This window comes from Zingiber officinale, chromosome 3A, assembly GCF_018446385.1.
Source record: "Zingiber officinale cultivar Zhangliang chromosome 3A, Zo_v1.1, whole genome shotgun sequence".
NCBI lineage: Eukaryota > Viridiplantae > Streptophyta > Magnoliopsida > Zingiberales > Zingiberaceae > Zingiber > Zingiber officinale.
The window spans coordinates 29,982,548-30,005,482 of record NC_055990.1 but is presented as its reverse complement, the minus strand read 5'-3'; the positions used below and the strand labels follow the sequence as shown (position 1 = coordinate 30,005,482).

The window sequence follows — 22,935 nt, the reverse complement described above, 5'->3', positions numbered from 1 at the left end:
TACGCTGAAAGGAATTCAGTACATCAAATTAATCTGAAAAAAAAATGAAGGCATTTTTCGAATTGAATGGTGTGAATGATACTATTGGCATTTATTTAGCACACACCGTTTTTGATAGATCCAATTTTTATAGAAAACAATAGAGATGTGAAAAAAAAAAACAAGAGAATGTAAAAATGGATGAACCATTTTAAAATGGCATTTAGGAATTTCATTATATGTATGATTTTCCAGGGAATTTGTCGCGCTAATTATTCATCATGGAAATAAAATAATGGTAATTGTTATATCGGGAATGAGGGCATTTCTCGAATCTGTTCTCGTCGTTTGGACCAAAATGGTCGAGATCTTGAATCTCGGCTTCTCCTGTTCCTTTTAGGTCCATTTTTTAATCAGTTTCCACAATCATCGGAAGATCTTCTTCTTCCCTAGACGATCTCCAATTCTCGACGGATTGGAGTTGAGCAGGAAGAGAGGTGATTCCGTCGGCTCCGAATCCGGTAAGTTTTTCTCTGTTTAGTTTGTGCAAACCCCCCCCCCCCCCCCCTTTTCAGATCTTGGAAAAATGGCTTTATCTTGGATTTTTCAAGTGGCGTCGTATATTTGATTCTGTGTTTTGTCGATAAAAGATTGAAAATGGATTCAAGTGGCGTCGTAAATTTGATTCTATGTGGTCAAATTTATTCTTTTCTTTCGAAGGTTAGTGTATCAATAACCAGTCTCCGATGCAGGTGGGTTCATGTTCTGAGTATCTTTTTGGATCGTAATATGAAGTCCAAAGGTCTAGAGAAAAAAAGTTAATGGTATGCATTATGAAGATAAGTGCTTTGCATTCCTGAGTTTACCTTAGAACAGGATTTCTTGAACTTTATACATGCTGAATGAGTTATAATTTCTATCAGATATAATTATCGATCTTTGTTTTGCATGTCTATAGTACCTGCTTGCTTGAGCCTGACAACAAGTTTTAAAATTCTAGTCATTTGGCTTGCTACATTGATTTTTTTTCTCTCCATTGAGTCTATTTATTGAAACCTCACTGTTCTTGTAAAGATAAGTAGAGTTTCTTAAGCCTTCTTATACTCTTTATGTAGTAATGTTAAGTTCATCAAATTTTAAGTGTTTACTCCTACTGAAAACATAGTTGCTCAAGAATGCTTTTTGTTTTTCTCTTTTTCGTTAATCCAACACATTCATTTGAATGCCCTTATAAGAATTAGCTTGTAGCTTCATTCCCAACCACCAGAATCTAATCTTTAAAGCATTTTCAGCAACCCAACAATGAAAAGTTTTCACTTCCTTCATCACTTTGAAAAATATCATACTACTTATGAAATACTAAGCAGCACTGCTTCTTTGAATCAACATAAAAGCATAATTCTCTTTGTTCAATCTGAATGCAGGTTATGGAGTGTTGTTATGAGTGGCAAAAATCATGGTGCTGTGTCTAGACTGGTTGAAGCATTTGATCACTATCCTTGGGAAGTGCTGTGATCTTGAATTGTACAAGCCCCAAAGAGGCATCGAGGAACTTGAACAGTTAGCCAGACAAACTGTGTGTATGTTACTAATGTTTATTTAGAATATTTTCATTCTACCTTTTTGATAGATTTAAATGATTATCTCTTTTCCTCTTCATATTTACAATTAAATATTTGTACATCATCATCAACTAACTGTGTGGATCAGCCATGTGGATCTTCATATATGAATGTGTGTGTGTGTGTGTGTGTGTGCGCACATGCACCAAACACAATAACAGATCACTATATGTCCCAACTATTAGGGTCGTTGACAACAAAAATTTCATATATTTCTGTGTATGTGTTCTTTTATTAAGGAATAGGGGTTCAAGCTGGCTCTAAATAAGAATTCCACCTAAAGTTCTGTTTGTTGACTTTGCAGTTAGCGTGAGCGAAATAGAAGCTTTGTATGAGCTGTTTAAAGGGATCAGCACTGCTGTCATTGATGATGGGTTGATCCACAAGGTATGGAAGTTCATTCTCTCTCTCAAGTCAAATAGTTGCATTTGGATTTAATTTCTCTTAATATCTGTGCATCTAATTTAATCTTTTGAACAGTCATGTCAGAGGTATAGACTCCGCATGCATATCTGTGAGAGAATTATTAGTTGGTCATTTCATTTTTTTAGATGGAAAGGTATCCCCTTCCATTTAACAAATCTTACTTTAGGAAAGCCCAGGTTTAAGTAGTAAAAGAGATATATTTATCTAGTAATTGTTGCAATTGTCTGTGGTTTTCTCACTATAGCTTTGAGCAGTTGATTTCTGATATTCGACAATTTGATCCGTGTTTCTTTAATGGCCTCAACTTTTTCTCTGCAGGAAGAATTCCAGTTGGCATTATTTAAGACTAAAAAGGAGAGCTTGTTTGCTGATAGGGTATTTTGGTTTCTATTTCTTTTAATGATTTTACTAACACAGCACTTGCTTCTTTAATTTCAATTTGCTTTATTTATTTTGATGCCATTTCTTAGGTGTATGCTTGCAACAATACATATCAGTTCTAATATTTTTTATACTCTAGAGGAAGTTATGCACAATGTATTCTTAAATTCTCTTCTATACTGAGCTTATCGCTTCTCATGAGGCTGGGCTTTCTTGTTTTGCTAGGAAAGTTACAAATGTTCTCGAATTAGCTTCTTATCGTTTCATTTGAAGTAATGGTTTTATTAAAAGTCTTGCCAATTTACCATCTGTTGTGGCACAATCCACAAGGCATCTTCGTTGCTGTTTTTCCCTTCCTGAAAGAGGGAGACAAGGTCGGATCCTCGAATTGCTAAATGAAATCGCATACAACAAAGAAAAACCATGGTTGCTTACACAACAGAGTATGGTCGCTGCCATGCTTAAGAAATTACAGTCCCTACCTAAATGCCTAGGTGCTTTGGATTCGATTCATCTTTCTTGTGTATCTAGATAGTACAGAGCTCGGTTTGCTGACCAAGGTGGAAAGCTAGTTGAAGTTCTATGTATTCACACCTTAGCTTAGTCCACATGGTACAGTAACAAAGACTTGTGCTTGCCTAAGAACCAGAGAGCCCCGCTTAAATGTCTAACTATTTTCAGTGGGATTGATTGGCCTCCCTGGGTACTAGAGAGCCCACACTTAGTCTACATGGTGTTCTTGTTGTAATTAATTCATATCTTGATGATTTATGAATGAGAAATAGTTTTGTTTTAGCAAGGGAACACTATAAAATGGATTTTTTTTTTGTTTATGTTAATTAATAAACATGAAGGAGAAAGGTTGTTGAATAATGTATAGTTATGATGTGTCTTCATAATGCTATTTTCCTGGAAGCAAATTTTAGCAAATTACTTATAGTGTGATAGTGAGCATCATGAGTTTGGGCTTTGTAATATTGTAAATGAACTTCAGGTGTTTGATATATTTGACACAAAGCACAATGGAGTACTGGGGTTTGAAGAGTTTGCACGTGCCATGTCAGTCTTCCATCCAAGTGCTCCTATTGGTGACAAAATTGACTGTAAGTAAGATCGATCTGGATTGCTCTTTTGCTTTGTTTTTTCAAGGGTTTTTGAGTTTTAAGGTCTAGCAGATGGCATATAAGCCCGAGTGGTTGATGTGGTTTTGTCTTTTTCATGTTATTGGTTATTGTTACTATTGCAGAATCTATTAAACAAATCATACAACAATAATTTGCATAGGCATAGGATCAAGTTCCTACATAGAAATGAAAAGAGCTTTACGGGATCAAATAGTAGAATGATAGCAGTGTCAAAAAGCACGGATCAAGTTCCTACTTAAGTTTTCAAAAGCAGTTGTCTTAGGCATTTTTTGAAATTTGAATTGTGATCCAACTTGTTTTTTATTTCCTGCTCCATGGTACATTTACTAGTATCAGTTCTTTTTCTCTACATCATATCTTGTCTACTCTCTTCAAATTTTTAAAAGTTTTGGTCTTGAAACTGCTCTTTACTTGTTCTCTCTCTTTTTGCATCATTAGAATGACATACTTGTATTGTTGGGTAAACATGCCTTTGGTGTTATTTCATGATGCAGTTTCCTTCAAGTTATATGATCTCAAGCAGCAAGGTTTTATTGAACGTCAAGAGGTACAAACATTCTTCTCAAATTTCACCTGTTGTTTTTCCCCAGAGATCTAAAAAAGCTTGACCAGAAAAAACTGAAACTAATCCAATTCATGCTTATGTGAGATTTTGTAGCTTGGTCTTGCAGAAACTTAATATCATCAATCTGTCAACTGCATGCCATCTTCTGAAACTCAAAAGGTGGACTGGAACCATTTAAATATCAAAATAATCAAACAACTCGATATCATCATTTTGTCAACTGTATACCATCTTCTGATACTCAACAGGTGGACTGGCAACATTGATATCAAAATAATTAAACACCTAACTTATTCCAAGAAAATTGATATTAGTAAAAGAATATCCTCACACTGATATTTTGGATGTGCCAATTTGCATAACGATTTACTTTCTGTTCAAGATATTTCACATCTTTTCTTCTGCTTGCAATTGTGCAATACAAAATTGTCTCATTAAAATATTTCCCCATGCATTCGATCCAGGTGAAGCAAATGGTTGTGGCAACCCTTGCCGAATCTGGAATGAATCTTTCGGACGATGTCATAGAAAGCATCATTGACAAGGTTGGCATTTGTTAGCTTGCTCTTTTTTTTTTTTTTTTTTTGCGTTTTTAACTCTCTGCTTTTCCTCATCAGTAATTGCATCTGTATATGAGATTTGGTGCTACTGGCTAACTTCCAGTTGAGATTAAGGAAAACAGAATAAGATTCAATTAAATTTGGAAATTTTAAGCAGTTTTATTTCTCCTTTCTTCTGTTCAGACGTTTGAGGAAGCAGATACCAAGAATGATGGGAGAATCGACAAAGATGAATGGCGCAATCTTGTCTTGCACCATCCCTCTCTTCTGAAGAATATGACTCTACAATACCTCAAGTAATTGTAGCATCCCTCTTCTTTGTCTGTGTGGGTAACTATTACATGGTAGCTTTATAGATCATTGAATCTTTCCCCAACAAAAAAAGAGGCTAATTCAATGAAATTGTAAGATATCAAAATAATCCAAAGATTGTAGATATAACCTGATTCTAGATCTCATGGGCCAAACCTAACCTAACCTAACCTAAAGTTGCTTCATGATGCAGAGTGGCTTAGGTTCGTTGTTTTCTTGTAAAGTAACCAAACCTTCGTTTCCCTCCAAGATGAGAGTTGTCTCTCTCTTAGAAAAAAAAAGGACACCGCCAGCAAAGCATGATCGTTCTGTCACTGCATTGAAGTGTGTGTCTTTATTTTGTAGATGACAATAGAAGCTATAAGCATCAACTATTCTAGTCGCCTTTGAAATCTAATGTGTAAACATAGTGTTGTTTTACATTGTTATCAACTCTAGTTTCTTTGTGCCATTCTCAGTTTTTTTTTCTTCTCATTATCGTCGTCTAAATCCTGAACAGGGACATCACAACAACATTCCCGAGTTTCATTTTTCATTCTCAAGTTAATGATACATAGGACTGCCATAGCTTCCACTCTTACAAGAACAAGATCAACATGCGACTGCTGTTTCAAGATCCTTGTCCAAGAAATGAATTACTCGGAGTCTCGTGTGCACTGACGGATTCGGAACAGATCTTATTTCCTTGTTGAATTTTCCTCCCATTTCTCCCATTATTTATGCTTCTTAATTTGTATTTGTTAAATCTGCTGAAATATATATCATTCCTTGTGTTACTTGACGTTTTCTCCGGATTTGTGAACGCTGGATCCTACTGGCTCTTGCAACAACACCTTATATTGTGTTGGTCAAGATTTAAGTACCTCATGAAAAACAAAGGAATTTCAGACAATAGTAGTGGTTGAGAGAATGATATGCATTCATTCCTCAATCATATTTTTATTTATTTATTTTTTTTAAAAAAAAATCAAGTTTCCAACTTTTAAACCGACTAATAATCAATCGGTCTCCACGGAAGTTTTCCAACTGTGTTCCTCAATCAATCATGACCTATCGAAACTAGTTGAATGGGCTGTAGTGAGCCTTGTTGCATATTAAAATGCCTACGCTACCAAAAACTTTCCTATTGCACTACGTAGTCAAATTGATGCCTGAACCTATTGAAGCTTCCTGAAGGGCTTCTGGGCGGGGTTAGCAGCGTCGCTAGAGAGGGAGGTTACCGGACACGCGAGGCCACCTGCGGAGGAGGAGAGGAGTGGTGGTTCTCATAATCCACAAATTGTGTCGGCCATATGTCTTGATAACCATACAGCACTCATCATTTGAAAGACGAGCGTGGCATACATAGCCAACCGACCCTTTTAATCTTTTTCCAACGCACCTCCCTCCTTATTTATTTCGCACATCTCTGGGCAGCTCTCCCTCGCTTCCGATGTGAAACTGAAATCTCGCCTACCAAAAGAACACCAAGCCCGAGTTGTGTTGTTGGTAGGCGCACTGCTGCTCGCGCAGGCCGTTCATCCTCCTGCTACGCTCCGGTGCGTTGACGGAGAACCATATATAAGGCGTGTCAAAGTCGAAGGTTGGTGAAGGTGAGTCAGACGAAGGTTGGTGAAGGAGGCGTCGGCGTTGACGGAGCGACGACTTTGACACACCCTATATGTGTGCGTCGGAAACTTGGACCCCCACGTGGTACCAAAGGTCTGTGATAACGGAATCGGTGTTACTTGGGTCCTGCACACCCAAACAAGTACACAAAGCGTTAAAGACCAAAATCCAGGGAAGGGGTCCTTAGCGCAGACCCTCTGACGCTCAAGTCAGGTTCTTTTTCCGACGAAATAGTGTATGAAGGACGGAAGAAAAAGGAACTGCTGAAGATATGTTCAGATGACCTGCGTCAGGTGTTGGCAGTTTTGAGAGCATGAAAAACTAAAACGAATCAATTGAATAATGTGGTAACTACTCACATGGATCTCCCGAAGAACCGCAACCAAAGACGTCGGTCGATGAAGTCGCCGATGAACCGCCGGAGACGTCGCTGTTGCTGTCGCCGAGAAGATCACCACACGGAACCTTCTCGGACTCTTCCACAAACCAAATCCCGTCCCTAGACGTTCTCTCTTTGCTCACTGATCACCTCACGGCTCTACTCGCTGATTACCTTCGCATCAACCTCTCTTCTCACCTCTGATTGCCTTGGACGCCTCTTATAAGAAGGCTGAGGAAGACAAAGGGAAAATGACGCCCCTTTATCTCCTTGGCGTTTCCAGCAAACTGCCGTTTGCGGCAGCGAAAGGGACGAACCCTTTCGTCTGCCAAGTGTAACGCCCAACATCTCCCACTCGTCCAAGTCAATCCATATGGTCACATAGACCATGTCAGTCACATAGACTACAAGGTGATCAAGTCACGAAGACCAGAGCGAAATTAGTCACAAAGACCAAATAAGTCACAAAGACTTTATGAGGATCAAGTCACGAAGACCAGAGCAAAATTTAGTCACAAAGACCAAATAAGTCACATAGACTTTATGAGAATCAAGTCACGAAGACCAGATCAGAACATCCATTCCATACATTAGGAAAAATGGTTCGTGCGACAGCAAGCACAGTGAGCATTCAATTGCTAAGAAGATTGTCACACCTTACTTAGCTGCTCCATAGAAAAAATCAGAGACATAAATGTCCATAGAACGAATCATAGACATAAATGGCTTGCCTTTACCCCAGATTAAATTATTTACATCATCATGAACATCTCTAATCCCTCATATTGACCATATGTCAAGAGCATGTTCAACACCTCCAATCAAACAAATTATTCACAATTACATTTTATGTACTGAACTAAAAATATAACCGGTACCAGTGAATAAATGTCGCAGATGTAAATCAATCTTAATCTTCCTTTTTAGGTAGAATCCATTCATTCTAATCAGTTGTTTTCCTAGTTATGCTCCATAGACCGAATCATCCATAGCCAATAGGAAACATGCTAAAGTAGCATACACTAATCAGAACTTCAAGTAGATAGTTAAATAGTCACTTAGAGTAAAATCGAGATTAACTTATAATCTCAAGGGTCTCACATAGTAGAGAAGCAGGGATCCATTCTCCTACAACCCTTCTTGTCGCCATAGCACATGTGGTATGAATCACATGCTACGATGTTATTCTCTTTACAAAAAAGAGCGCATGTTTTTCCCAATTTTAACATCGTACAGATTTCGATCTAGACATTCCCAATGTCTAATCCTGAATTCAACATATGAATTCTAATCTGGCTTCAAGCAGATTCAGTAAATGGTGGGTGCATTTACTCCAATCATTACACAAATGATCTCATCTTGACACAAATATCAAGGCGACCTTAACTTATGGGTATGTCTCTATTCATAGCTACAAAAGTTGTCCCATAAGCAACGGTCTTACCTCTATTCGTACTTAACAAATAGAGATGATTGTCCATGTGAGTGGACCAATCCCAATCTGCCAACATTCTTATCGAGACTTTTATTCGAATGTAACTAAGACATATACACTGAATAGATCATGGAATTTTTCATTTATCAAAATGTCTTTACAATTGTTACATTCTTCGAAGTCCCAAAGACTTCATATGCCCATGAAATGACTCTTTAGTCAATGGCTTAGTAAAAGGATCAACAAGCATATTTCGTGTAGGGATGTACTCAAGAATAATCTTTTTCTTGTCAACAATATCCCTTACAAAATTATACTTAATTTCTATATGCTTGTCTTTACTGTGGTATTTGGGATCCTTGGAAAAAGCTATCGCAGCTTGACTGTCACAGTACACAGTAACAGGACTCCCACTATCCTCAGCAATCCTCAGATGCTTCAGGAACCTTCTTAGCCAGACAGCCTCTTGCACAAGCCACATACTCAGCTTCCATTGTCGACAAGGCTACACAAGCTTGCTTCTTGCTATTCCATGAGATGGCGCCATCATTCAGCAAGAAGACATAGCCAGATGTGGATTTTCTGTCATCAAGGTCCCCTGCCCAATCTGCATCTGAGTAGCCACTTAGGCTCATATCTTATCCTTGGAAACAGAGGCAATAATTAGCTGTTCCTTTAAGATATCTGAATATCCTCTTCACCGCTTTCCAGTATCTCGATCCTGGGTTTGACTGGAAACGACTAACTAAGCCAACAGCATAGCTTATATCGGGACGAATACACAACATAGTGTACATTAAACTACCAATAGCACTGGCATATGATTTTTTCTTCATTTCGACTATTTCCTCAAGAGTCTTGGGATACATACTTTTGCTCAAGACAGTACCTTTCGCAATAGGCGTCTGTTCAATGTTGCAATCTGACATATTGAAGTGTTGTAGCATCTTAGTGATATAAGCTTCTTGAGACAAACCCAAAAACCTCTTTGATCGGTCTCTAACGATCTTCACTCCTAAGAAGTACTCTGCTTCTCCCATATCTATTATGTCAAATTGTGATGACAGTCAACTTTTGACTTCTATCACACTCTTTATGTCACTTCCAGCTATTAGCATATCATCAACATATAATGATAAAATGACAACCTTTCCTTTTTCCTTTCTTAGGTAAACACAATGATCCTCATTGATCATTTCGAAACCATAAGATAATATTACTTCATTAAATCTTATGTTCCATTGTCTTGACGCTTGCTTTAGCCCATATATAGACTTCTGAAGTCTACATACTCTTTTCTCTTGGCCTTCAGCAACATAACCTTCCGGTTGTACCATATAGATTTCTTCGTCAAGATTACCATTAAGGAAAGTTGTTTTTACATCCATCTAATGTAATTCCATGTCATATTGTGCTACTATAGCTAGGATGACACGTACTGACACAAACTTCACAACTGGGGAGAATGTCTCTTCAAAGTCAATACCTTTGGGTATATCCTTTTGCAACTAATAGAGCTTTGTATCGATTAATCGATCCATCTGCTTTCCTCTTTACTTTGAGAATCCACTTATTCCCAATAGCCCTTCGGCCCGGAGGAAGATCGACTAAATCTCAAACTTGATTCTTTCTCATTGACTCCATTTCTTCATCCATTGCAACTTTCCATTCTTTTCTAACTGAGCTGCTCAAAGTTTCCTCAACTGTTCGAGGTTCCTCATCGTCAACTGGGAGAACCATTATGCCTCATTCTTAATATCAAACCTTCTCCGAGGAATAATCTGGCGACTACTTCTTCGAAGGTTAGACTGTTAAGAAACTGACTCATTCAGTGGCAAATTACTCCCACTCGGTTGACTAGATTCAGGCATCTCCTGATTTGTTGATAAAGGAACATTATCCTCCTCCTCTATCTCATATAGAGGAATTGTCTTATCAACTTCACCTCGTGTTGGGAACTCAGTTTCTAGAAAAGTAGCATCTCTTGACTCTATCTCAGAGATGGTTCCATCTTGTCGCTCACCAATAAAAACATAACCCTTAGAGGTCTCAGAGTACCTTATAAAGATACACTTCTTACCTCTGGGTCCTAGTTTTCCATATTCGTGAGTCTTATCATGAACGTAGGCAGCTGACCCCCAAGGTCTCAGATTACTCAGATTCGGCTTTCTGCCTATCCAATGTTCATGTGGGGTAGATGGAACTAACTTTGAAGGCACTTTGTTAAGTATATAGGTCGCTACTAGTAATGCATCTCCCCAATAGGAGATTGGCAAATTAGCTTGTGCCATCATAGACCTAACCAATTCAAGAAGAGTTCTATTTCTTCTTTCAACAACCCCATTTTGCTGTGGAGTTCCAGGGATAGTAAGCTGTCTAATAATCTCTTTCTCATTACACATTGTCTTGAACTGATCAGACAAATATTCTCCTCCACGGTCAGTGCGCAAGGTTTTAACCTTGCGTTCCAATTGATTCTCAACTTCATTTAAGTAACGAATAAAGCAATCCAATGCTTCAGATTTGTGAGAAATCAAATACACATGACCAAAACATGTGAAGTCATCGATAAATGTAATGAAATAAGAACTCCCATTTCTAGCCTTCACATTCATTGGACCATAAATATCCGAATGAATTAATTGCAATGGTGAATCAGCCCTAATAGCCTTACCAAATGGTTTCCTAGTCGTCTTTCCAGCAAGACAATGCTCACATACAGACAAGTTAATCTTAGCATGAGTGCCTAATAGGCCCTCCTTAGCTAATCTATTCATTCGTTCTTGTCCTATATGTCTCAATCTAGCATGCCAAATTTCATCATTAACATCAGCATTACTAGTAAGAGCAATGTTTGAAAAACAACTATTATTATTCGGTTCTACATCAAGAACCATAAAACCATTTATTACATAACCATATCCAATTAACACAGAGTTAATTCGAAGTTCCACACAACGGCTATAAAAATTTACATTGTAACCTAAATCAAGAAGACAAATAACGGAAACCAGATTCCGTTGAATCTCAGGAGCGTACAGGACATCATGTAGAAACAAGGTGCCTCCACCACGTAGGTTGAGCTTGCAAGTGCCAATTCCTTTGACTTCTATTCTTGCATTGTTTCCTACATATATCCATTTGTTGCCAGCCGGTACCCGACGGTACTCCACATATGTAGCTCGATCACGAGCTACGTGGTTCATTGTTCCTGAATCTACAATCCACAAAGGATATGAATCAGCTAACAACACTGTACTTGCAACATAGTGCTCGTGGAAAGAAGACAAAAATGGATTTACCTTTTTAGGCTCAGTACAATCCCGAGCAAAATGGCCCTTCTTGCCATAATTGAAGCAGGTCAACTTGCTCCTAGGTTTTTGTCCATTTTTCTTTCCTTTCTTCTTGATTTGGTTTTTCGCAGCAACAACATTAACCTCCTTTCCTTTCCCCTTTCCTTTCTTGAACCACTTGTTCTTATTCTTGGAACCAGAACCTTCAGCTACAAAATCTTGACCCGAAATCCTTGCGGATTCAATCCTCTCCGCCTCAAGTTCCACATGGCGTGAGACATCAGTGAAAGTCTTGATACTCTCACTATGGGTCAGGTTCTGTTTCATCGTTTCCCAAGAATCAGGAAGGGAACGGATAACTGCCTGAACCTGTTGTTCATCGGTCAACGTATAACCTGCAGTCTTCAGCTCTCGAATCATGTTACCCATCTCCCTGAGATGTTGGGCCATGGTAACATTCGAGCGCTTCTTACAACTATCAAACTTGATAGTCAGCTGACGGAGCTTACTCAGACTGACTCCACTGTACTTCTCTCTAAGGGCTACCCAGACAGCATGAGCTGATGGTAATGACTCATACTCAAATACCAGGTCATCCACCATTGAACTAATCAATATACCCTTAGCAATGGAGTCCTTCCTTTTCCATACCTTATAGGCATCAAAGTCACGTCTGTGTTGTGCTGTGGAACCATCAACCGGTTCCTCCATGATTTGGTTTACAGCCTCCAGAACTTCTTGTTCCTCAAGAACATATTGTATCTTGAGGTGCCAGATTTTGTAGTTATCCCCATATAATTTCTCACCCTTATTGAGTTCAGCTATGATGTTTTTAGTTGTCATGATCTACATAAATAAACAAATTATTTATTATTTCAGTGTAATTCATATATGTGCAATTAATCATTGACTCAGTGTAAATTAGAATTAGTTTACAAAATCAAGTGATAACATTGTTTCCACTCATCATTTGTATGTTCTAATCTAATCAACATTGATCAATTTTATTGCACACATCCCAACTAATGAACAAATCATTTTATATGAACGAATCATATTTATATGAACTAATCATATCATGAAATGAACTAATCATTTCCAAGTTTGTTAACATATAACTTAACTTTTATTATATAATTCTGTTCGTACAAAACAACAGAAATTATTACATGACTCAAAAACTAAATGAGCTTACACTGTTCGTACATAACGACAGTAACAGAACACTAATAAACTAGATAAGCTAGCACTACTCCCACTAGGATAAATGCTAGAGTAGTGGGTAATTGCATCCCAGATTCTATGATAGGTGGATCAGCCTCAGATGTATCCATCATATCCATCTTTGGATCTTCTACACACTCTTGAGGATCCTCCTCTGATCCTTCGGGATCCATCTCTAGGTCCTCCTCAGGATCCATCTCTGGATCATCCTCGGAATCCATATCTAGATCTTCCTCAGAATCTTCAGGATCCATTTCTGGATCCTCTTCAAATTCTTCAAGGTTCATTTCAGGATCATCTTCAGATTCTACAGGATTTGGATCCTCCTCTAAATCTTCAGACTCCATTTCTGGATCCTCTTCAGATTCATCAAGACCCCATTGCAGATGAAGTAGTTGTCTGCACATCTCTGAGTATGAGATGTGCCCATCAGAATCATCCCAAAGTTGGAATGCTATCTGCCTCAGATGTTCCGATAATGAATAAACCAGAGAAAATCTTCTTTCTATTTCCTGAACTGGATACCCTTCTTGCTCGAGATTCCAGAACAACCAATCGAGCTGACCAATAAGCCTACCGACTCCGTGATCCGGGTCATATTCCATCTTCTTGATCTCCTCCCACAGCTCATGTTGTCGTTCATAGCGACCAGTCATCGTGTATATCGTTCTTTGTATCTGGAATTGAAAAACATGATGTCAGTACAAAACCGACTGACCAGTACAAAATCGGTCAAATTCAATTCCTACATATAGAATAAAATATACATTATACACAAGCAATTAAGAAAAATAAATTTCCTTATATTAGGGAGTCTCATGTGACTGACACATTGGATTAGTCGATCATGAATCCGAATCTTAAGCTTAATCTATTGTCCTCATTAGAACTAATCTAATTGGACCTATGTTCTGTTTTCGTTTAAGCTCATTTGAGTCAATCACAGACTTATTAATCAAACTCAGGTTCGTTTGACTCGTTCAATTGCCCATTGGATTAAGTCTGACTCATTAGAACAAATCCAATGTTTCTGATCAAATTTTGACACAACGGAACTAATCCGGTCATATTTGATCAGCCCAACTTCTGTAATCAAGAATACCCAATTAATTCAATAAACCGGACTGGTTAAACCAACAAATGATTTAAACCAGCTTTAGGTATCATTGAATCAAATTGGTCTGCCTAAATCAATTAATAATTTAAACCAGACCTGGGTTTGATTGATTAAGTTGGTAGGGTTCTATTTTCGATAAATTGAACCATAATTTAATTAAATATTTATTAATTAATTAATAATACATTTACTTATGTATTTAATTAATTAATAAATTATTTAATTAAAACTTCAACTACTATTCATATTCGTGAAGAAAAAATTAAAAAACATAAAAGCACTTTACACTACACGTTTTTGTTTTTTTTGTTTTATTTTATTTTCTCCACAGTGCTTCGAAGCACTGTTCATCCTATTCTTGAATCGATTCATGAATCGATTCAAGTGCATGTATTTTACTGTGCTTCGTAAAAAAAAACACTTTTTCTTTTATTTCTCAATCGATTCATTCACTGTGCCGTGAATTGAATCGATTCAATTCCTTTTCAATCAATTCAAACAACAAAATATGCACTGTTCGTGTTTTTTTAATTCCTCTTCAATCGATTCATGAATCGATCAAGCAATCTGTGCGATTTTTTTGAATCGATTGTTTAATCGATTCAATTGCATTGTTTATCTTCTTCTTCGCAACAGAAGAAGAAAAAACGCAAGCTTTTTCACGTCGATTTCCATACTTTCAAAACTATACATGCTCTGATACCATTGTTGGTAGTTTTGAGAGCATGAAAAACTAAAACGAATCAATTGAATAATGCGGTAACTACTCACATGGATCTCCCGAAGAACCGCAACCAAAGACGTCGGTCGATGAAGTCACCGATGAACCGCCGGAGACGTCGCTGCTGCTGTCGCCGAGAAGATCACCACACGGAACCTTCTCGGACTCTTCCACAAACCAAATCTCGTCCCTAGACGTTCTCTCTTTGCTCACTGATCACCTCACGCCTCTACTCGCTGATTACCTTCGCATCAACCTCTCTTCTCACCTCTGATTGCCTTGGACGCCTCTTATAAGAAGGCTAAGGAAGACGAAGGGGAAATGACGCCCCTTCGTCTCCTTGGCGTTTCCAGCAAACTGCCGTTTGCGGCAGTGAAAGGGACGAACCCTTTCGTCTGCCAAGTGTAACGTCCAACATCAGGGACCCCTTTCCTGATTTTTGGTCTCTAACACTTCGTGTGCTTGTCTAGGTGTGTGTAAAACCCAAGTACCACCGGTTTCGTTATCACAGGCCTCTAGTACTATGTTGGGGTCCAAGTTTCCGATGCACACATATAGGGTGTGTCAAAGTCGCCACTCTGTCAACGCCGACACCACCTTCGCCAGCCTTCGTCTGACTCAACTTCCGGACAAGATCAATTTAGCATCGTCTATAAGAAACTTCTGCACTTGTTCTGAAATGTAAAGATGGAAGATATCCGATGTCAGGGACATATGTAGAGACTGAGCTTGGATAACCTGAGTAGTAGGTAGTCAGTCGAAAACTAGTTAAAACCTTAGCCCAGGGCTCAGCCCTGAGGACCCTACCTGTCTGTGACCGACCAAGAATTATATGGAGGGTGAAGAAAGGAGACTAAACCAACACCTCCCCTTGATTATTGACTATCACATTCTTTAACCATTGTCTTTCTGGTATTATAAGACTCCTTATTTACGCACCGTATCATAAGAGTTTAATTCTCAAAGACGGACTAAAAAATTCCTCTACCCTTAATTAATTTTATGGTCGGTTATAAATTAACTTTATGATTTATTTCAATTCACATAACTTATGGACAAACTTTGAAAGACTCTTAGAGTAAATGTAATTATTTTTGCTAGAAAAGCTTAGGTGAAAGTTAGACGCATGCCCTTAGGGAAAAAAACTCCTCCTCCTCCTCCTGGTCACTTATGCTCTGTTTATTTGGGAGAGCAGAAAATAAAACTAAGGAAAAATTTCTGTAGTGGAAAATTTTCATCGTTTATTTCATTGAAATTTTCAGATGGAAGATAAACGCAATCCATCCACGGATGATTTTGGAGCCAAAATCAATCATCTCAAAATTAGACGTAAATCAACGGATGGGAAAAAAAAATGACGCATGTACCCCTTTTCATTCATAAAATTACACCATATACCAAAAAATGATGACGCATGTACCTTTTTTAACTTACAAAATTACACCATGTATAAAAAAAATGATGCATATACCATTTTTTGTTTATAAAATTACATCACATGTATCCACCTTCCTTATTAAGATAAACAAAAATATAAAGGAAGGATTTCTTCATCCTTTCTCTTCTTTTCCTCTGAAAATAATTTTTCATCATAAATTTCTTTCCTTTCTTTATCTGCGCGTGAGAGTAAACACAGCATTTAGGTTGACTATAAACTGATTTATTTATCTTCTTTCACATAAAATAGACGGGCTCTAAGAAATATATAGGATGAACCTAATCATCCTATGCTATCAAGTATATGTGAAAGTTACCATCGGACTTTGATCGGGCAATCAACACTCTAGCGATTAACTAGGCAAGCTTAAATCTCAACTAAAATATAGTACGGGACAGTTTTCCTCAATACGATAACAAAACTAAAAATGCTGACTAAAGTAAAAAATGCCGATTGCTTTAAACGGACAATCACAAACAACAAGCACTCCTAGATTTACCTGATAGATGAAATGTTTGACCGGACCATATATCCAGTCAGACTATCAGGATATTGTCTATTCCTTTTTAATTAGAAACTTCATTAACAAAAAAAAAAAAAAAACTCCATATACTACCAATAAAACAACAAATGCAAATGAGGGCAGACATTATTCACCAATAAATGAAACAAATCACATCATCGAAACAAAAGGCGATATAGGTCTTAATTGAAACAAAAATGCCAACTACGAACAATTAGGATGGACCAATGTGCATTAATCAGTTCATGTTACCACAGATGAACATGAACAAGAATAAGAACGTTGTTCTCCCAGCTTTCTTCCACACCATGCTCACTCTAACCATCAGACATCCACTGTTAAGATGGTTATTGCTACCTGTCACTTGAAAATGCCACAAACCAAGGGAAAAATTTTGATTCCGTAACTTCTATGTGACAAGCATCCAACCATCTCTAAGGTTCTGTGGATCCTTGAATGCAGCAAAACCATTTCCTCTGGGGTTATAGAAGATCAGAGAGAGCTAATTAATCCAAAGGATTCATACACAAGGAGTTGAAGCACATTGGATACTTACAGAAGGTGACCTGGAAGAATAAGTTCCAGGTTTAAAATTTGGATCCTCCTTAGCCGGAGAGTCCGTTTCATGTGTATTTGCACCAGTTTTCTTCTCATCACGTGCTTTGTTGAAGATCACAGTGAACCCCTCTGCGGAAGCAGGATCGTTGACATCCCACTCGCCAAACTTCGGCAAGGGCCTGCCTCTTTCCTCCTGGAATTTACAACCACTTTTTTTGTAAGTAGTGAAGTGAGATGATATTTAGTTGTTCTTCATGTTTTATCACAGCAAATTTAGAAGAGAAACAAAAATGTAGCTCATGCTTTTAGAATTGAAGATTAAAGAAAGTTAAAAATACTAGAAATGGAGAACGAGATGATAAAATGAGATAAAACACTTTCAAAGAATATGAAAGATACTCAAAACTAATAAATAATATAGTCAGACAAGTAGAATGGATTAGAATTAAAGATGTGAGGGTCTAAGAGAAACAAAAAGAATCTTATCAATGTAGATAGAAATGATTTTAAAAATCTCAAATATTACTACTAGCAAATTTTCACAAAATTTAAATATGTAATAAAATCCATATAACTAACTGAAAACAGTTTGGACATGAAACTTTGTAACAAAGGTTGAAGAATGTCAATTTGAGCCAACATTTGAATCACCCACCTCTTTGTTCTCAGAAGAACGTCAATTAAGTTTTCTTTTCGAGAATCTCTATAGGCAGCAAACATCTGTAGCTGACTGAGAATATAGCTGGTTTTTATGACAGGTCAATTAAGGAGGCAAGTTATTGATCAAACTTCAATTAACTATAAATTTTGGTTAGCTCAATAATCAGGCAGGGAATCAATTGAACTCCAAAAAACACTATAGAAGTTGTAGCCTTAACTAAACCAACTTTCAAAATGTCCAAAAGAAGCTCTAGAACATCATTTGATACCACTTGCATGTTAAAAACACATGAAAAAAAAAAAATCTACATAGATCCCTGATCCTTCAAAGTCTAATTCCTTGATATTTTATCTACACGCTTTATTGGTGAGCATAGACTAAAATATTTACTGTTTCATCAAAGAGGTGTTTTGCCAACTTAGTTCTCAACTCAAATTAACGTTTGGATATAGTAGGACAGGATTTTCATGCTAATCAGAATGGCTTAAATGGTCGGAAAGATCTAAAAGCATGCCAAGGCAAGTTGGGCAAAAGGGGTCTTTGCCAATGCTAGAGCATGTCAGATTATAATCAACATGCCATACAAAAATGTATCGGGAGAATATAAACACACTCTTACCGAATGACGATCTAATATAAACAAGAAATGTACTCTCTTCTTGACCAGTCATCTTCATTTTGGCTCAGTGAGTCAACAGTTTAAATAGAAAATCAAAATATTTATTCTGTCTTGACTATAGGGTAAAATTGCATGAGAATGTGTCATTGCAAGTGGCAAACTACATCTATTTGCAGAATGGCATTAAAACAAAGACTAAAGACTAAGACAACATGAATAAGTGATTGTTGAATACTGACACACTATAATATAAATAAACCAAATGGATAGTCATAGTCAGACATTAGCAGAATTGCATACCAGAAGGCACAAGAAAAAAATTATTTAGACCAAGATACACACATGAAATCTTAGATCAATTTATAAAAGAAGCATATGCATTAAAATTAAATCAAATTAAAGTCTAGAAGCAAACGAATATATTTGCACTCAACCCTCATCATTCATGAAGTCCAAAAAACAAGCACCGAGTGCTATGGCTCTTCGTTCCTTCATAACAGAAACTCTTGTACAACAAAAGTCTAGTAGATTCATGTCAGGCTAATCTCAAAATCCTGTCTCAGAACAAAACGATTTTACATAAAACTCACATGGTGATTCACAAAATATACAAAAGTATGGTATATACGATGCAACAGAAAGCAGCTTTTGCAACTTTACAAAGATGACCGCCAAACGCATAATGACTGTCGAAAGGAGCAAAGGCATCAGATTTCGAATCACATAAAGTATACCGAATAGCTCCGAGCGGCAGTGAACTAAATAAACGCACCACGAGAAAAAAAAAATAATAAACGCAAGCCGAAAAAAACCAGAATTTTCGCATGAACAAGACCTAGATCATCAATTACTCAACAAACAAAGGGGAAGACAAGAGGAAAAGAGCAAGAAAAGATCCTTCACAAGATTAATGTCATCCAAAACGAGACAAACCCTTCGAGATCAACCAAACCGAATCCCATATTCCTTGAACAAGCAACACACCAATCACCGAATCAGGAAAAAATAACAAAGGTAGCAAGGCAAGAGGAGTTGTCACTTACCGACATCAACTCTTCCGGCAAAGCGATCAAACGACTGAGATCGACAGAGCGAGCAAAAGGAACACTCCCAAGGCCGGGAAGCGGTGGCCGAGGTGCCCATTTATATAGGATGAAGCAAAGAAGCACATGAGCTGTCTGCCGCCGTCCAAGTGTCAACAGAATCGCAAGGTTCCGTTAGATCATGAGACGGAGCCGTTAAGTTTGCTTTCCTCGGCAACCATGAGCAAGGACAGAGAACTGGAGCGGCCTTCGGCATCAAATGCAAGCGCTGAGGCAACAGCCTGTCGTCGTCGCTCGTTCCAAGACAAGACGACAGAGGAAAAAAAAAGGCGACATAGAACATTTTGGCACAAAAACTAGCACCATTTTGCCTGCGCATTTGATCGCTAAATCACAAATGGAGTGCAGAAAACGACACAGATGTTTTTGTCTCTTGAGCAAAGAAACACTCCCAAATCCCATCGTCTCTAGAACGAGTTTGAATAATTGGGCGACCAGTCTCGACTTCAGCTGGCATTGCTACTGCAGGCGAGGACAGCGGAGGGTCTGTTGGTTGCCAAGGCCCAGCTGGAACCCACCTAAGTGTCGGATTCTCTGTTGGCCGATGGGACTCACTCAATGTCGTCAAGTGTAAACATTGATTCAATAGTAAATCACAATTTAAACTCTACCATCAGTGCCCATATCCAAAAATATTTATTCTTCCTCCTTAATCAAAGATAATGTAGATCAGTTTACTTAATTATTTATATTTTTTATAAATATAAAAAACCTAACCAGAAATATAATTTATGTTATATAACTTCTCTTAAATTTAGTACTGTTTAAAAAAATCTAATATATTTTTAATATAATTAAGTATAATTATTTTTTTCACTTGACCAATTGATTAAAAATCATACTAATCAATTAATTTAGATTAAATTGATTCAATTGATCAATCGATTCATCATAAATTAATCGATTGGTATCAATTCTCAATCAATTGATCAGACAAAAAAAGAATCGTACACAATTTAATAAAAAAAATATACTACATTTTAAACTAAATAGGCTGAATTTAGAAAAAAGTATACCTCCTTTTAACTTTTTATACCTATAAAAATAAAGGATAATTAGGTAAATCAAAAAATATTTGTTTTAACTCCCTAACTAGACATAATGGATACCAAGTTACCTAATTACCCTTATTTTTTATAGGTACAGAAAAACTAAAAGGAAATATAATTACTCTCAAATTCAATATCATTTAAAAGAATCTAGTATATTTTCTATCCAAATGAGCACAACTCTTTTATCACCTAACCAATCGATTGGGAGCTCATACCAATTGATTGACTTAATTAATTGATATAATTCTCAATCGATTGATCAAGTGGAAAAAATAGTTGTGCTCAATTTGATAAAAAAAATATACTAAATTCTAATTCAAATTTGCTGAATTTAAGAAAAATTATACCTCCTTTTGGACTTTTTATACCTATAAAAAATAAAAGATAATTAGATAAATCAATACACATTAGGAAATTGTTGTAGGATCGATGATGTGTTAAAGGGGGGTGAATAACACTCATGACTAATTCGTTCATTTCGAAAAATTCAGAATGATGCAGTGGAATAAAGAAAAAAATCAACGCAATCGCTAACAAATTTCTTGTACTTGGATCAGAGCATGTGACGACTCCTACTCCAAGGCCCGTGATCGTTGATCACTTTCGGTAGACAATCACTAATAGCTTGGAAATCTTTTACAAATAAGCAATTACAAGTACCAAAAACAAAGTATACTGACAATAAAGAATTAGGAATTTGTTCGTCGATTTGTCGGAACAGAAGGTGAGCGTTGTTGAGTCGTCTCGGTGTAGTGCGCAGATTCGAAGATCGTTGCGAATTCAGTTGTTCTAAGTAGCTGGTCGAGACCCCCTTTTATAGTCTCTTCAGACCTGATCCAGATCCCCTGATCTCGGGATCAAGTTTTAACTCGACCCGAATTGTCGATCGATCCCCAGGTTCGGTCGACCGAACCTGCTAAATCCACTCGGCCTTCCGTCCAGATGCAGTCTCTCTGGATGAGCCTTCGTTCAGTTGACCGATCCCTCCATTCTGTCGACCGATCAACTGATGGTCCTCGGCTTATCTGATCCGTGTTGGATCGAGACGCGCTAGAGGGGGGGTGAATAGCGCTCGTGGCTATTTTGATCGTATCGGAATCGTAAAACTATCAAAGTAAATATAAACAGCGGAAATAACGAATGCAATCAAAGAGGGACACAAGAAGTTTTACTTCGTTCGGAGCCTAAGGCGACTCCTACTCGAAGGCCCGCGATCCTTGATCGTTTCCGTGGGCAACAACTATAAGCTCGTAAAATGTACAATAAGATATTACAATTGAAAGAACTAAAACAAATTATACCGACAACAATAAAGTAGCAGAATCTGAAGCTCCGGGTTGTCGGGGACTTGTAGCAGTACTTCTGGGTGTTTCTAGAGCAGCTTGTAGCGTAAGGATTGCTTGGAGTTCGTTCTTCTGGTGCTGCTGCTCGAGACCCCTTATAAAGGGTGTTCAAGGCGCCTTGAAGCCCTTCAAGGCGCCTTAAACAGGCTGAGTCACCCGCGGAGATCAACACAGACTTGGTCGAACTTCATCCAGTTCAAGGCGCCTTTAACCTACCCAAGGCGCCTTCAACCTTCGACCCAAGGCGCCTTGAACTTCATCTAAGGCGCCTCCAACCTTCTGCGCTGGCTTTTCCTGGTTCGCACCCGAGGCGCCTCCAAGCTCCATGGAGGCGCCTCGGACACTGTTCATCCGAGTTGTAACTTGCTCCTTTGTTCCTGCAAAATGTGTTAGTCCCAAACACATACCCTGCAAAACAAAGTTAGCACAGAAACATAATGAATGATAATAATGAAAGTTTTGACAGCATTCGAACTGTCCGGGTCTGACTTCAGGTTTCCCCCCGGAAATCCTAGGTCGACCCGACGCCTACTGTTCCCTCTACGGGGAACACGTCCTCACCTACTCCACTCAGGAGATTTACCTGTTGCCAGTGCGATCCTCCAGATCGACTGGACTTTTGCTCAGCACTCGACGCTTCCGGACTTTCTGCTGGACATCCGCTTCCCGGCTAGTCCAGTCTTTCACCTGGTTCGCGACACCAGGACTTTCCACCTAGAGTTACCACCCCCTAGGACTTTTGCCTGAAGCCATCGACCTGCCAAGACTTTCCGCATAGGGTTATCACCCCCTATGACCTAGGGTTACCACCCCCTAGGGTTTTTCCCTTTGCCTAACCGCAGCTAGGACTTTTCTCCACCTAGGGTTACCA

General features: G+C 38.0%; 2 protein-coding genes and 1 non-coding gene across 4 annotated transcripts; 1 reads left to right on the top strand and 2 right to left on the bottom strand.

Annotated features, from left to right (window-relative positions):
* Window positions 1-270: 270 nt before the first annotated feature.
* Window positions 271-5,776, top strand: LOC122051624 (calcineurin B-like protein 2). 2 transcript variants are annotated; one of them, XM_042612833.1, is made up of 10 exons: window positions 271-500; window positions 732-803; window positions 1,404-1,559; window positions 1,906-1,988; window positions 2,346-2,402; window positions 3,403-3,511; window positions 4,048-4,100; window positions 4,583-4,663; window positions 4,862-4,974; window positions 5,490-5,776. In XM_042612833.1, exons 3-10 carry the CDS (start codon window positions 1,436-1,438, stop codon window positions 5,545-5,547), a joined length of 678 nt encoding a protein of 225 aa, XP_042468767.1. In that variant the 5' UTR covers window positions 271-500; window positions 732-803; window positions 1,404-1,435; the 3' UTR covers window positions 5,548-5,776. The 2 variants fall into 2 exon arrangements, with proteins under 2 accessions (XP_042468767.1, XP_042468768.1); XM_042612834.1 differs by lacking the exon at window positions 732-803.
* A 441-nt stretch (window positions 5,777-6,217) lies between these two features.
* LOC122054531 lies at window positions 6,218-6,354 on the bottom strand. The gene has a single exon (XR_006132819.1). It is a non-coding gene; the product is annotated as a U11 spliceosomal RNA (small nuclear RNA).
* Window positions 6,355-16,824: 10,470 nt separating this feature from the next.
* Window positions 16,825-19,832, bottom strand: LOC122051623 (protein NOI4-like). The gene is made up of 3 exons (XM_042612831.1): window positions 19,610-19,832; window positions 17,285-17,479; window positions 16,825-17,204 (listed from the first exon to the last, which is right to left on the bottom strand). The coding sequence occupies exons 1-3, from the start codon at window positions 19,613-19,615 to the stop codon at window positions 17,163-17,165; spliced, it is 243 nt and encodes an 80-aa protein (XP_042468765.1). The 5' UTR covers window positions 19,616-19,832; the 3' UTR covers window positions 16,825-17,162.
* Between the last annotated feature and the right edge of the window lie 3,103 nt (window positions 19,833-22,935).